At 44.5% G+C, this 15,910-nt stretch overlaps 1 protein-coding gene across 5 annotated transcripts in view; it reads right to left on the reverse strand.

The window, feature by feature from the left end:
* Nucleotides 1-1,944: 1,944 nt before the first annotated feature.
* RSPH10B (radial spoke head 10 homolog B) overlaps nt 1,945-15,910 on the reverse strand; it is a 32,600-nt gene continuing 18,634 nt past the window's right edge. For all 5 annotated transcript variants that reach the window (XM_081169435.1, XM_081169437.1, XM_081169434.1 and 2 more), the window contains 11 exons: nt 15,398-15,587; nt 14,614-14,722; nt 13,653-13,732; nt 13,376-13,524; nt 12,667-12,774; nt 10,547-10,723; nt 8,405-8,530; nt 6,791-6,881; nt 6,172-6,297; nt 4,162-4,360; nt 1,945-2,735 (listed from right to left, as the gene is read on the reverse strand). In XM_081169435.1, coding sequence (XP_081025561.1) covers nt 2,522-2,735; nt 4,162-4,360; nt 6,172-6,297; nt 6,791-6,881; nt 8,405-8,530; nt 10,547-10,723; nt 12,667-12,774; nt 13,376-13,524; nt 13,653-13,732; nt 14,614-14,722; nt 15,398-15,587 — 1,569 coding nt within the window. In that variant the 3' untranslated portion in view covers nt 1,945-2,521. The remainder of the gene's footprint in view (nt 2,736-4,161; nt 4,361-6,171; nt 6,298-6,790; nt 6,882-8,404; nt 8,531-10,546; nt 10,724-12,666; nt 12,775-13,375; nt 13,525-13,652; nt 13,733-14,613; nt 14,723-15,397; nt 15,588-15,910) is intronic.

Below are 15,910 nucleotides of genomic sequence, written 5' to 3' on the forward strand. Positions count from 1 at the left end.
TAGAGAAGAAAAGGGGCGAGCCAGGGCTGCCCCGACCTTAAGAGCACCTAGGTAAGCCTGCCCCTACCGCCACCTGATTGGCTGGCACCGAGGGTGATGAATATTAATGAGACTGGGGAATCCCTGAGTCCCGCGGGGCTGACGCCAGCCCCGCAAGAATGTAGACGGGGGCATGAGCCCGCAAAAAAAAACCCCTCTTTAGTTCGGGAGTGGCTTTGCCTGATTAATGTGGGGAAAGGGAACATAGTAAATAGATTTAGATGTTTCAGTTTAGTTCAGAGCTTTCTGCTGAATGAGGATGTTTTTGCAATGCCTTAAACCAGACCTGAACTGCAAAGTTGATTGGCAAGCCCCAGCCATGAAAGACTTGACAGCCCCCAGTTACTATTGTTCTAGGCAAGCAGCAGCAGCAGCAACAACAACTGGAATCTAACCTTTTGGGGTGCCAGGTGACTACATTGTATTTGGCTTGGGGGAGGAAAGAATGATGTGGTGCACTCTAATCTTGTCTATGCTGACAGATGGTTCTGTCCAGGGTCTTGGGGAAAAGGGACTTCACATCACTCGATACCCGACAGAACCTGGGACCTTCTGCCTTCAAAGCATCTCTTCCGCCACCGAGCTGTGCTCCCCTCAAAAATGGAGTTGCCCTCTTAAACAATCCAGCAGTAAAATCAGCAGCAACTAGGCCCCTGACAACCTTCAAAACCTCCTCCTAACAACAAAGGGATACCGTAAAGGGATGCTATCCGCAATATGCAAAATACTACTCCAAAATCTCATGAACCCCCTAGACGCAATCAAAAAACAATGGGAGGATGACATAGGCTATGAGATTAACCCCACTCAATGGACCAGAATGTGGTCTAAACCCCCCTTTAAATCTATATCAACGAAAAGAAAAGAACTCACTCTGAAACTCACCTACAGGTGGTACCTAACACTAAGAAAACTAGCGCTAATACGCCCAGGAACCTCATCAAAATGCTGGAGAGGGTGCATCTCCACAGGCACATACCTCCACATGTGGTGGGAGTGCCCCAAAATCCAACTATTCTGGACAACATTTACACCACAAATAACTCATAACCCACCTACTTTCAGCAGCCAGAAACACCATAACCAGACACTGGAGAGACCTGTCAGGAGTAAGCATGGATCAATGGAACCAAATAGTATGGGAAACAGCCTTACTAGAAAATTAACCAATAAACTGAAACTGACAGGGGGACAAACAGAAGAAGAGGCCTTCACACCATTATGGCTTCCCTTTATCACATACACAGCCCAACAAGACAATGACAAAACTCCAACAGCATACAAATCAATATGGCTAAACTGATTCAAAAACACACACACACCCCACTCCCACAAGAAAACAAAGATCACCACAGCCAACCACAAATGAACAACCACACCCTAGGCCAACCCCAACCTCTCTCATCACCAAAGGAACACAAGTGAATAGCAGAGAACCTGCACAAGCAACACTGACACAAAACCCCACATATATTAAGTACAATAGAAACATCACCACCTGACACCACCCCCACTCACCTCCCCCCCCCCACCTCTTTCCCTCTTTTCTTCCTAATGTCTCAACAAATGAAACTGATCTGTAAAAAATGTTACTTGGGGGTGGGGGGGGGGAGAGAGAGAGATTGCACATACTTTTGTAAACCAAGAAAATCTTTAATAAAAACACATTTTTTAAAAATGGAGTTGCCGTGAATTTAATGACTTTCCTGATCCCTTACTGCTTTGTGATCCTACGTCAAAGGAGCAGTTTGTGAAACAGAAATGCCAGATAGTGAACAAGTTTTGCTGCAAAGGTGTTTCTTCCCAGATTACCATTCTGCAAGCCCTGCTTCTGTCTCTTATCTCTAGGTCCTTGTCTTCTATACCTTTTTTTTTACATGGAAACACATCTTCAGGATAGCCAAGTTGTGTGAAACAATAACACATACCCTTTATTTTATTTTAATCTATATACATTGGTTCAACTGAAGTTACAGAAAGCATCGTAAACATCCCATTCTTGAATCGGAGCTAGAAGAAGCATCTCTATCTTATCAGTGTTGAACTTTTTTTAAAAAAATGGAAGGGTGTGAGATATTTAAAGTGTGATCTCACCCCTGCACATTTCAGTTGGAAATAAGTGGAAATCCCATTTCTTTCTTATATTTTTTCCTAGCTGACCCTACCTGGGCATTACACCAGCAGTTTGGATACTTGCAATCCTATGCCTGTCTACTTGCAAGCAAGTCCTCTTGACTTATAGTCTCATGTAACTGCACAGTATTGCAACCAAATGAAAGAAAGGCTTATAGCGGTTGTGTTTGAAAGTTCTTTGACAAACCTGGTGGTGTCTGGAATTATTTGTGTGCGGTTTTCTTCACAAAGTTACTCAGTTTTATTGCTCCGATATTTATTACTCCTGTAATCCAAAGCTAACATGAATTGCAATGTTTGGATTCCACATGCCTCAGTACAATAATCTGATATTGTACAGCTGCTCATTTTATGCCTTTTTCTTCTTCTTCCCACCTCCGGTAGTCTTGGTGCTTGGTGGCGCCTGTGGTGAAACAGGGGATTCTTCCTTTGGCGAAGACTGCAGCTGTATCGATGCTTCCTCCAGCTCTCTGCACAAACTTTCCTCCAGCTCCTGAGCTGCTTTTTCTGCTGCAGCTTCTTCTAGCTTTCTGGCTTCTTCTGCCTCCCTCATAGCATTAAGCCTGTGGCCAGAGTGGGGTGGGACAGAGAAGTTGGGGGGTCAGATTCTCTTAAACCAAAAAGTCGTAACACAGTTCAGAACACGTGAGCCACGAAACAACAAATCCATAAATGGCACCCATGCAAATGTCAGGACGATATCAAGAAGCCATTATTCCTTATCGAAACAGCCAGCTTCATGTTCAGATGCAAACTTTGCTTAATCATTTTTAATTAATTAATTAAATTAATTTTTATTATTATGGTCACAGACCAGTTCCGGCTCATTTACAATATCAGGAAAATCATAAAACACAACAGGAATACACTGAATTGCAATTGGGTATAACAGAGATAATACAGATATAGTAAAGGTAAATTAGGTCCAGTCGTGACCGACTCTGGGGTTGTGGCACTCATCTTGCTTTATTGGCCGAGGGAGCCGGTGTACAGCTTCCGAGTCATGTGGCCAGCATGACTAAGCCGCTTCTGGTGAGCCAGAGCAGTGCACAGAAACTCCGTTTACATTCCCACCGGAGCAGTACCTATTTATCTACTTGTACTTTGAGGTACTTTTGAACTGCTACGTTGGCAGGAGCAGGGACCGAGCAACAGGAGCTCTCCCTGTCTTGGGGACTCAAACCGCCGACCTTCTGATCGGCAAGTCCTAGACTCTGTGGTTTAACCCACAGCGCCACCCGCGTCCCAAATACAGATATAGCAGCAGTTTAAGCAAAGATCAAGATTTAATATATATTTTAAACTGCCGAATACAGATACAGCGGCAGTTTAAAATATATATTAAATCTTGATCTTTGCTTAATCATATCAGCCTAAGCAAAGGAAGTAAATTATCCCCTAGTGAAGAAAACTAACTCTTTTGCTAAAGATGACCAGTGGTACTTGCCATTGTCTTCTTGATTTGAACATTTTGATGCTAAGGCTCAAACTTGGAAGTGGCATGGATAAGTATGTTCTTTCTCTCAAGTTTCTCATTTTTCCAGGTACCCTGTTCACTTTGCTTCCTTAGCTCCATAGATATATTTCATTAAAAATCAAGGCTCACTACAGCTACTTCTAACGCTAAGGCACAGTTTAGCCTTACATGTGAACATGTAATCTCAATCTGGCATAATAGAAGGCAGACTATAGCAATGAAGGCCAGGTATTGCCAGCATGTCTCCAATGAAAACAGCCGGGCCATCTAGCAAAGCACCCTGTTTTATGATGGGATAACTCAGTTGGTAGAGCATGTGACTCTTAGTATCAGGCTCATTGGTTTGAGTCCCACATTGGGCAAGAGATTCCTGCACTGCAGGGGGTTGGACTAGATGACCCTCATGGCCCCTTCCAACTCTATGATTCTATGAACGCATGTGGCAAGGCTCCTGCCAAATTTGGGAGCAGGTTAGAAACCATGATCCATAAGCAAAAAAGCTGAAAACTCACTTTGCTTCTTCTTCAGCTTCTTGGATTTCCTTCAGTACAAGGAATTCAGCGTGCCGAATCCTGTTGTCTATAATGGTTTCTTTCACGACTTCCAAGTGTTTGTAGCCGGCAAAGAATTTGTTGACAAAAAAGATGTAGATCTGGCTCATCCATAAACCAAGTTTGTCCTTCTGCTCGTTCTTTGCACTTTCGAGGTTATCTGCAAGACGGCGGAGTGAGGGGATGGGAAATAAAATGGAGTTTTAGTTGTAGGGCAGGGGACGGCCAACGAAGCGCCCTCCAGTTATGTGTGATGCCTACAACTGCCATCATCCCTGGCTATTGGCTGTGCTGGCTGAGGATGATGGGCGCTTCTGCAGCAGAGCACCCCCTTTGGCCAGCCCCTGTTGTAGGGGAAAGACTATCATAGCTTCACAGCAGAGCACACGCTTAGGATGCAGAAGATCCTATGTGGATCCAAGGGTGGAGGAAGGTGGGGCGGTGGAGGCGGAGTAGGCAGGGCCAGAATTAAAAGTGGGCTGAGCAACAAATGTGAATTTTACCTTTTGCATGGTAAGCTAGTTCCTTTCCATCCTCTGCCCAGGCAAGCGAGCAGCATAATCAGAGTCTGGGGATCCATTCGAACCAGACAAAAGCACCCAAGATGGCTGCACAGACCTGACATTTTGCAACAATGCTTTCTTCTAAGGAACCTTCATTTGAAGGGTAGTGGGATGTTGGTTGTGGGGGTTGTTATTTTGCTATTTTGAAAAATCAGTAACATTTTCTTTTCTTTTTTTAAAGGAGGGTGCAAAGCAGGGTTAGTGAGGGGTGTATCTCATGAGGTGTATGGCCCCAGGGAGAGTCCTGGGGGGGCAGACAGAGATGCATAGAGGGCTGTATTTAGACCCTGGGCCAAAGGTTCCCCATCTGTGCAATACTGTTGGCTTATGGCTTATGGCTTGCAATCCACTACAGAATTCAAGCACGCTTCGTTTGGGACTTAGCTGTGGGGTCAGAGCAACTTGTCCCATTGTGAAAGCCTTCAAAAAAGGAAGGTGCAAGTTATTGTGTTCTGGTCTGGTGTTCTTTTACTGCCCTCTTGTGACAGCAGGAAATCTTACAGGAATGTGTACTCAAATACTGCACAATCTGCAGCTCAGTGTGACCCTTCCAGCAAGCAGCACCTCTAATTAGATTAGATAGAGACATAGCTGTCAACTTACAGATTTGAAAATAAGGGACCAGCAGCCTCGAAAATAAGGGATCAGCAGCCAAAATAAAGGATTTTAGTCAACCAGCAGTCAAACGAAGCCTCAAGTGGTGGTTCCCACAGCGCAGCAACCCGGCAAAGGGGATGCAGCAAGGAAAACCACCGTCACCTCTCCGCTGGGAAGCGCTGAGCAAAGGCAAGTCCCCAGGCAACGCGGCCAATTTGATCGGCACAAAGCATGCAAGCTCCACCCCGTCGTTCTTAGACTCCTCATTGGGTGAGCAACACAGCCAAGTGACACAGTTGGAGCCTCCCTCTTCCCTGGCCGGCAGGGAGGGAGGGAGAGGAGCTGCTTCCTTTGAAACCCGGGAAATTTAAGGGACATCATCAATAAGGGACAGCAGCGGGACATGGCGCTGGGATAAGGGACTGTCCCGCCAAATAAGGGACACTTGGCAGCTATGGATAGAGAAGGGAATGCTTTTCAAATAAATAAAGGTCAACTTATTGTGGGTGCCAACACAATCCAGAAGTAAAGAAACAAAACACCCAGAATATAGGAAAACAAAGAGATATACTAAAAGGGCAACATCTTTAGCTTGCTCAATGGCTAAACATGAAAGCAAACAAAATAAATCCTAACAAAGGTTTTTGGAAGCTGCATTCTGGGTTATGAAATTGTGTGGGTGGGTGTGCCAAACATAAACGTACATATATTAATAATAGCAACTCCAAAAATGCAAAAATGATTCTTTACGTTGGTAAAAAAATGATCCATACCTGATAGCTTGCTATCTAAAAAGCTCTAGTTTTCTCACCTGCTAATTCCTTCATGGGAGCGCTAAGAATTGACTCTTGCCCTGCTTCCATGCTTGATAGAGACTGAGCTACACTTTCTTCTTTCTCTTCCACAATAGCAGAGAAGGTGACATTAAAATTCATGGCTGAAAGGAAGAAAAGCATCTGCTATATATTTTGGAAAGTCATTTGTCTCTTTGCCTGTTCTCTATGCATTTCAGACACCTCTTAAGTTACCACAACCAAATTTTGCACTATAGTTCTTGAGATAAAGGAGCGAGTTTTTGTCAACTACAACCGGATGCCCTTTTGAATCAAGGTGGTGGTGGGCTGAGCCTTCCTAAACTGCACTGACTTTAAATGCTGGTGTCATCACCCGTAGAACTCAGCACGGTTCTCAACATAAAGATACAAGATGAAAACACAAAAAATGCAATAACAGGAACAAACAAACAAAAAACTACATGAGCCAATAACACACACACGTCCCACAAACACATTTAAAACATTACAGGATGTTAAACTGTCAAAGGCCTAGTTGAACCACATTAATTTCAATGCCAGTTTTTCCCTCAGAGCAAAAAAAGATCCTGTACAACAAGGCTCAGATTGGAAGGACCAGAATTTCCAAGGACCCACCCTGAGGAGAGAGACTTTTTTCTTTACTGGGAGATTTTGAACCATGCCGAGAACCTTTGCCCTCTTTTCCTCCATTCTTGCCTTTTCCTTTCTGTGGTAATGAGAAAAAAGATAATAAAAAAATAAAAAATGAGTTGTTGAGTTAGGAGATCGTGTTATTTTCAAAATCTGGTACCGTAATTAAGATAAATCATAAAGCAAAAATAAATATATGCCCAGGTGAGGTTGTTCAAAAACGAGTTCATGGCAAAGACTCAAGAGAACAGTGTCAATGTTCTTTACTCTTCTATTTATTTGTTTCACAAAATTGAAATGAAATGCATGTAGCTGCTACCTGTCTGAATAGGCTTGCCTAAAGAAAAATGTTTGAAGCAGGCACTGAAAAGATTACAGCAAAGGTGCCTCTGCCTGATGTCAAGAGGCAGGGAGTTCCAAAGTATAGGTGCTGCCACACTGAGGTCCTGCAGGTATACCCACAACAAGATTCTGTCTGGAAGATGCTTTTGTGCATGTGCCCAAGTGGGGGGATAAGAGGTAAACTAACATTGGCTGGGAACCAAATCTCAATGCCCCAACTCAATGCCCCAATGTCTAGGCCTAACTGCCAGAACTTCCTACGCCACCCACAGAAAGCCTCAGTAAATATCCCCTCAAAAATCCACATTACACCATTCTTCCTGCTCAATACCTGTTTGCACTAGCTCAGGCCTCTTCCACATGCCCACATTTCACTGGGCGCCAGGTCTGAACATTTGCCCTCGCATCTACAGTGGTACCTCGGGTTAAGTACTTAATTCGTTCCGGAGGTCCGTTCTTAACCTGAAACTGTTCTTAACCTGAAGCACCACTTCAGCTAATGGGGCCTCCTGCTGCCGCTGCGCCGCCAGAGCATGATTTCTGTTCTCATCCTGAAGCAAAGTTCTTAACCCGAGGTAATATTTCTGGGTTAGCGTAGTCTGTAACCTGAAGCGTATGTAACCCGAAGTACCACTGTACTCTGAACAAAAAATAATAATACAGAGTGCTTCTCTCTACGGCTGAGAACAGTGAAGTCTGCTATAAGTGCCTCCCCAGCTTGAAAGGGGGGTATAATAGGAGGGTGTGCCCACACCATGTTGTGTCCCTGTTTCTTTTTCTGCTCTTTTGGGTGTGGTAGCCGTTTTTGTGTTATGCCATGCAACCCCGGTGGCCATTTTGTGACTGGCGCCCACAGCATTCCAAACATGCGCAGTGGCCCCAAATGGTTGGTGATCCCCTGCTTCCATCGCGTGATCACATCAGACAACCTACAAGAAAGCAAGCAGAGGTAGCAACATAATAAACAGATTGCAGTGGTAGAGAATGACGGGCAATTCAACTTCCACAATGCTCAAAAACCTCCGAAATAACCTATTCACCATCTTTCGGGAAACTAAAGAGAGGAATGTAGGTGGGCCTTCCAGGGAAGAGAGTTGCAGAGTTAGGGGGGCAACCACTGAAAAGGCCCTTTCCTGGGAACACGGAAAGTGGCCTTGTACTAAGTCAGGCAGCAGCTCTCTGCGATTTCAAGCAAGAAGCTCTCCTTCCTGGACCTGGGACCTCGAAACAGCCATTATGCTTCATCACCCCACTGACCTCGGACTTCTTTCCCTTGCCAACATCCACAAAATGCACAATCTTGCTTGTGGAAGCCTTGACATGCTGGGCTTCTGTGGTCTCAGTGCTTGTTTCGCCACTGCTTAAACTTCTGGTTTGAACGGACTGATAATTTTAAAAGAATAGAAGAAAATAAGAACAATACTGTAGTTAGTTGGAGGTGCTATATGGGGGCGGGGATAAAAGACACTTGCGCACACACACGCACACGAAAACACCCCTCTGAACTCCAGTTAGAGCTATTGTGCTTTAAAGATATGCAAGCACATAGGTCTAGATCAAGGACTCAGCTACCTTGGCAAAGAAAAAGCACTTTATATGTGTTGTTGATGCATTCTAACTCACCAGGTGCTGCTGTGGAGCTCCATTTTTGCCAACCCAATTTCTCATACAAAGTTTACAACGCATTTAACTGAAACGCTTCTTTGATGTGTCTAGATCCAGCACCAGAACTTCATTTCTGAGCGTGGTCACATCCACACCATACTTTTATAGCACACGGCTTCCCCCCAAAGAATTATGGCAACAGTAGTTTGAGAAGTGTGTTGTGGACTGTGGCTCTGTGAGGGTTGAACTACAGTTCCCAGGAGAACCCATGAGCTTTAAATGTGCTTTAAATGAATGGTGCTGATGTGGTCTTTGTCCGTCAAGCCCAGCATTGCCTAGAAGCATAATAGAATTACAGAGCTGGCTCCATGAGGGTCATCTAGTCCAACCCCCCTGCAATGAAGGAATCTTTGGCCCAACGTGGGGCTCGAACCCACGACCTTGAGGTTAAGAGCCTCATGCTCTACCAACTGAGCTTCCAGGTCTTCAGGCAGAAGTATTTCCCGTCACCTGATTTTTAAAAAACTGAACCTGTGACATTCTACAAAAAAAATCCTGTGTCCTATCACTGAGTTAACAGTCGCTTTTTAAAAATTAGGACCCTTATGATGTTGCCTGCCTTTGCCCCCACAATAGGCTCGTTCCATGAGTCCTTGTGTTCTGTGGCAGAGGAAACTTGCACTGTCCTCATGTGACCAGTTCCCCTGTTCTCCAGGGTGGCGGTCAGCGCCATTTGGTGTTTATTGATATCATAGTTCCTCAGAACTGCTAGTGCTTTGGCCCCCGGGAGTCTTACCACCAGAGGAACGTAGGAAGCCCCCTTACCCCCAAAGGCAGATCACTGGTCAATCTAGCTCAGTGTTAACCCTACCGCTGAGCTGCCAGCAACTTCTAACCCTAAGGCCCAGAGAAGTCAAAACAAGATTGTGTCCATGAATACAGCCAAACTCCTTTTCGTTCCCAGAAGATGTTGAGTGGTAGAATTCACATATGGGGCCTGTTGTTGTTGGCATCCGTCTGTCTCAGGAGACAATGGAATAATGCGCCTTGGGGTTGAGGTCAAGCTGTTGGAAGGCTGCAGCGCCTGCTGTGGCTGTCGAGACCGATACAGGAGAGACATGTTTTGTTGCTGCTGGGGCAGATGAAGGTGTCCAGCTGTGTTGCTGGCAGATGCACCATGGCGTTTCTTCTCTCTGCGGTCTTCCCAGTGGTCGTTTCTCCTCTGGTCACTGCTATGGATACACGACTTGACTGCCTGTCTCCAGGCACTGCGGTCGTCCGCGAGGGATTCCCACATGGTGGAGTTGACGTTGTCAGTCTTCGTGTCATGTTTGCTGACATCTTTGTAATGCAGAGCAGGCCTGCTGATTGGGCTGGTGCCAGAAGCCGGCTCCCCGTAGAGCACATCCGTGGGGATCCTAACATCTTCCATTCTGTGGACATGAGCAAGCCGGCATAGACGTCGCTGAGACAGGAGTGCAAATCTGCTGGGAATGTGGGCTTGAGAGAATGCATTGTTGCTGGGAATTCTGTCTGGCTATGTGATTCCCCAAATCCTCCTGATGTGGAAGGCGTTGAAGCATTGCTCCTGACGGTTTTAAGGGGCCAATGTACCCTGCCAAACCTGCCCCCTCTTTGAAGATCCTAAGTTTGCTTGATATGTCTGGCTTCCGTTCCGGAAAGTGCCCAAACTCAATTTGGGAGGCCAGCAAACCTCGTGAAAGGCTGCTGCTGCATTTAACTCATCCCTTACCTGTAGCGAAGAGAGTCAATGTTTATGTTCTGAGAACTAACCTGATCAGAGAACAAGTCCTGAACCAAAGGAGGCCCAGCAGCCGGGTCTATGAACTCATCTGTTCTGAAGGAACTTGTTGAACGACTGGATTCTTCTGCTTGCTGTTTCAGCATCTCATCGGTGACGTACAACAGGGCACAGTCCAGCAGAGCTTCGAAAAACTCCAGGAAAACAAGCTGTAGCACAACAAAGGAAGAAGAGAACAAGTCACTTCTAATCGACAAGATCAAAGGGTCCTCCAGGCATCTTTTTATTGCACATTTCTTATGATTAACGAGTCATGCCCACTTTCAGTACCGTTTGTACCTGCGAAAGTTTTGGGATGGACATGTTGCTTCTTTTCCAACCAGTGCATGTCTTTCCTGCTGAAATCCACTTACTTTTTAGTCCACAAAAGTTCTGGTTTATTTTTGTCCTTCTTCTGTTGCACTACAGCCCCTCCAGACAGCAATAATTTGGCTGCACTGGAGAAGCGCTGCAGAACAAACCAAATCGGAATAAACCCACCGCTAATCCACCAAGAACGTGTGGCAAAATATTCCTGGAGGGGTCCTAACTAGGGACCTGTGGAACGGCTGAGCTGCAAGCAGCTGTCAGAGAGGAGCCAGGTCAGCAATTGTGCTAGGCGTTCGAACCAGGAGTCAGCGCTGAGGAACACGCCAAAACACACCAGATGTAGGACAATCATTGCTGCTCAGGGATGCGGTATGACCAGGAAATTCTTCATAGCCCTTTCCAACCTAGGAGGGTCCAATGAGAAGCCTGGATGGGTGGAGCCAATATGGAGGCTGAGATTACTTCACTGTGGGTTCCAGTGATGGACCTTCAAGAGGTCTCACATCACTGAGTTATTGCTTGTTGTTCAGTGGTTCTCAACCTGTGGGTCCCCAGATGTTGTTGGACTACAACTCCCATCATCCCTGAGCTCTGGCCTCGCTAGCTAGGGGTGATGGGAGTTGTAGTTCAACAACATCTGGGGACCCACAGGTTGAGAAAGGCTGTATGTTGTCAGTTCTACCAATTAATTGGGGAGGGGGGCTAGTTTGTGTCAAAATGGGCCCCCAATCCTGCAATACTGTTTGCCGGATGTGAAATACAGTGAGGGCAGCTTTAGCGGCAAGGATGTGAAAGCGGCTATCTCAGGGGTCAGCAAACTTTTTCAGCAGGTGACCAGTCCACTGTCCTTCAGACCTTGTGGGGGGTCGGACTATATTGGGGGGGAATGAATGAATTCCTATGCCCCACAAATAACCCAGAGATGCATTTTAAATAAAAGGACACATTCTACTCATGTAAAAACATGCCAATTCCCGGACCATCCGCAGGCCGGATTTAGAAGGCTATTGGGCCAGATCTGGCCCCTGGGCCTTAGTTTGCCTACCCATGGGCTCTCTGGTTGCTGACAGGTATGTTGTTTCCTTGCAAAGCTCTCGAGATAAGGCAGGAAGCACAGCCCTCACTCTGATTGCCTCATCATGGCAGCACCACATGATGACATGGCATCATAACTGTTATGTACTGAAGTTCTCACCCTGGGCCAGCAGGGGGATACTGTAGATAGTTATGCAAATAAGGGATCGAAAGTGACGTTCAGTGATTGGATAGTTTTAGAAAATTGTTACAGTTACATTGTACTGGAGCTCTGTATAAGCAGGCTGGCTGAGCCCTTCAGTTCAGTTCTGTTCTGGCCTGTGAATAAACAAGAGCTGTTTGAAGAATTGCTGTGTCGTCTGATATGTTCACCCACAACTTAACAATAACGACGCCAAATCAGAGTGAGGACCATGCTTCTGGATCTTTGTGGTAGAAGGGGGAATGATGCCTGGTGGGCAATTGATGCTGGCCGGATCATGGAACAGACGCCAGGAAAAAGCAAATGGGGCAGTTTAATTTCACTCGCCCAAAGTCCTACTTGGAGTGGCTCAGCTCTACATTAGAATCTTATATGACTCATCATATTGATTAACTAGCAAAAGCCTTTGTTCTTAAACAAAGTTCCTTCTGGGCGAAGGACAGTCCAAGCCCAAACAGCTCCTGAAGTGGGTTGGCTCTTTTCAGTGTAGCTGCAGAAATTTACACCCAGACCATATTTCCCCACACTTTCCCGAAATACATATACCTCATGTTCTAAGTTAGTGTCATCTCCATCACGCACACAAGGGCTGTCTTTGGCCAGTATATTCACAATTTTGGTAGCGGTTAACTGCTTGCTTACGAGTCTTAAATCCTGGAGAATGAAGCGACAACAACAAAATGGTTAGTGTTATCCAAATTTCTCAATTTAGCACGTGCTGCTACCTAGTTCATGTCCTCCCAAATGATACATGGGCCAAAATGTGTTAAAAATGCAAAAGCTACAATAAGCTGTAAATACGAAGGCATATATTTGTGAAAACATGCCAATATTAGGTTAAACATGCTTTGTGAAAATGTGTATATTAGGCCGCCATTGCATACAAAAACTGAAAAAATTCTATGCAATTGTATAGTATGAGAAATTTGTGCTAAAATATTGATAATTTTTCATGAGGGCTTTTTTAAAAAATAACAAAATAACAAACTGATGTGGAAATGCCAGTGGCGTAGCGTGGGTTGTCAGCACCCAGGGCAAGGCAAGTAATTTGCGCCCCCTAACCCATGGATTTGTGCCCCCTAACCCCCAGATGTTGCGCCCGGTGCGGCCGGCCCCCCCTGCACCCCCCACGCTACGCCACTGGGAAATGCAGAGAATGGATGACAGGAAAAATGAGAACCTGAGATGAACCAACACTGACAGATAACATCCGTCGCTAACAAGACCTGAAATAAATCCTTGAGATGGTGATTACTTTCAGCATCCAGAGGAAGTGCCTCATCTTCATGGTCGGTTCGTACGGAGCAACGGGATTTGGTCGACAAAAGGCCCTGAATATCTCCCAACACTTGTCAATGTAATTGATAGCGTAGACTGTTTGTTGCCGGTCGCTGAACAAGATGCCTGCAGAGGCAAACGGGGGCGGGGGGGGGGAGAGAAGAGCCAGATGATGAAAAAGGCCCAAACATCTGTGCGTAAATGAAATCTGGGGAAATGTAGGAAACCAAACCAAACTAAAATGCATAGCCCACCTTTTATTTGGCAGGCGTTAGGACAGATATTCTTGACCATCAACTTGCAGAAGCACTTGAAGAGGCGGGGACTCGTATTGCTGGAGTTAAAACAGGAATTCGATATAGCAGTCACTACTGCGATATGCGGAGGAAACAGGTTTCAGAAATTCAGAAGAGATTGCATTTTAGAGTTATGTGTTGTAGGGCTGCAGTTTTTCAACAGCTAATTGGTTTGGTTATTTTTGTTTTGTTTTTTTAAAACTATGTTGACTATTTATGGATCCAAAAACAATAATTTTTTAGAAACTATCCCTCCCTAATCCAGAAGATAGGAGTTGGGCATTGCATCCGAAGGAACATCCAAACAACGTTCTAAGTTCCTATCGTGGGCAACCGTTTATATAGAAGGCAATCAACAGTTTACATTAAGCAAAAGGTTTTATAATGTTCTTTGTCTTCATTCTAAGAACATATATAATAAAGCCATACCAGTCAGTTTCAAAAGAGTCTTTATGCTTCAAACCTTGTGCCCGTTTTACTTTATTATATATATTATTTTGTGTGTCTCTGTGTGTACATGTTATATGTTGGAAGAATCAAATAAATCATTTTAAAAACTGAATTGAACATTCATTCCAATCTGTTTGCAGGGAAGTTCCATGACAAGCATTAATCCTGATTTGCTTATGGAGTGTTTGTACATCTTCCCATTAATCATTTTGCTCATTCAACACTTTTCAAGGCAATTACCTGTCACTTTCCAAAATTCTGGAAGTCTATTTTTCAGAAATGGATTTTTTTGACCTAGGGCAACACAGCACTTTAATCTGCTTTAATGGCACAATTCTAATTATCCAATATACACTTGAACCCCTACTGACAGCCTGGAGGTGCCTTGTGTTGAGATTTTAAACTGGTGACTTTTCAGCAAACTATTCTCAGGTTCGGCGCTACCTTAGCTGATGGACAAGCCACTTACTCAAACTCCTTATGATAGATGTGGAAGGACAAATAGATGAGATATGTCAAAAACATTCGGAGTAGCAAAGTCTCATATGGAGAGTGAATCTCTTCAAGTAATGTTTTATCTGAAAAACAAACAGAAACACTGTACTGTATACAGTGAGCAATGCAGAGGTAGAGTTCTAACTTGAGTTGTTGTTTTTTTAGGTCAACTTGTTTTCATTCCTGACTTTAATTGAAAATCTTGGTGTGTATTTTATGTTTTGTGTAATTAATTATAATTATTTTAGGGTAAAGACATTCTGAAAACTGGCTTATGTCATGCACATAAAACAGTTATATCCCTTCCATCCAGTATGGATTACCGGCTACACTAACTGAACAATAGCAAGAGAACTGTACCAAAAGTAAAGTCATAATATGAGGCTCACCCCACGTGGTGGTGGCTTGTGCCCATCGGGACTGGTAGGGCAGAAGCAAGGGAGGCCAACAGCAGGTGAAGCCAGAGTCAACGACAGGCAGGATCCAACCCCCTGATTGGGACATGTGGGGTGACTGTGTGTGTGTGTGTGTGTGTGTGTACACACGCAAACCTAAGGCTTTGCTTAAACTTGTGGAGGCTCTTCCATTTACCGCCACACCATGATTTAGTGACACATGCGAACTGGGCCAATCATTGAACTTCAACGCAAGGCGTTGGCTTCATTAAGTTGCAAATGGGCTATTTGCCCATGCTTATTGGTTGCTGCTCTGCCACTACTAAAATAACATGGACAGTCTATTCTATTAGGAATGCAAACCATTCAGGATCCTATCCATGTCGGCAAGCGTAAGGTTGCAGTGGTGGAATCTGCAGTCCTTTAGAAATCGCCAGAACTGAAGCTTCGTCATCAGGAAAGTGTTATCAAGAGAATGGTCATATCCTAAGCTGCTGTAGAAGGTGTAGATTCGCCTCAGTTCCGAGATATATCTCAGTACAGCAAACTCTGTCTGGAGACAAATATATATATAGTTTTCGATAGAAAACCGGTAATAAAAAAGTATAAGTATTTTGTCGTATTAAATAAGCTACGTAGATATGTATAATAAAATATTTTTGTATTTATATACCTCATATTTATTAATATTTGCCAGTCTGACTTATTAATGAAGCTCTTTGGGGAAAGGGTTTTTCTATGCATTAATTGTGTCTGTGTATCATCTTACTATTATTATTGTCCTTTTTGTATGCTACCTTGAAAACTCTATGATCAGTAGCAATAATTAAGACTAAAGGAGGATTTCAATGATGTGCTACGTTGAATGTTCCATCA

This window comes from Podarcis bocagei (assembly GCF_964188305.1).
Source record: "Podarcis bocagei genome assembly, chromosome: 14".
NCBI lineage: Eukaryota > Metazoa > Chordata > Lepidosauria > Squamata > Lacertidae > Podarcis > Podarcis bocagei.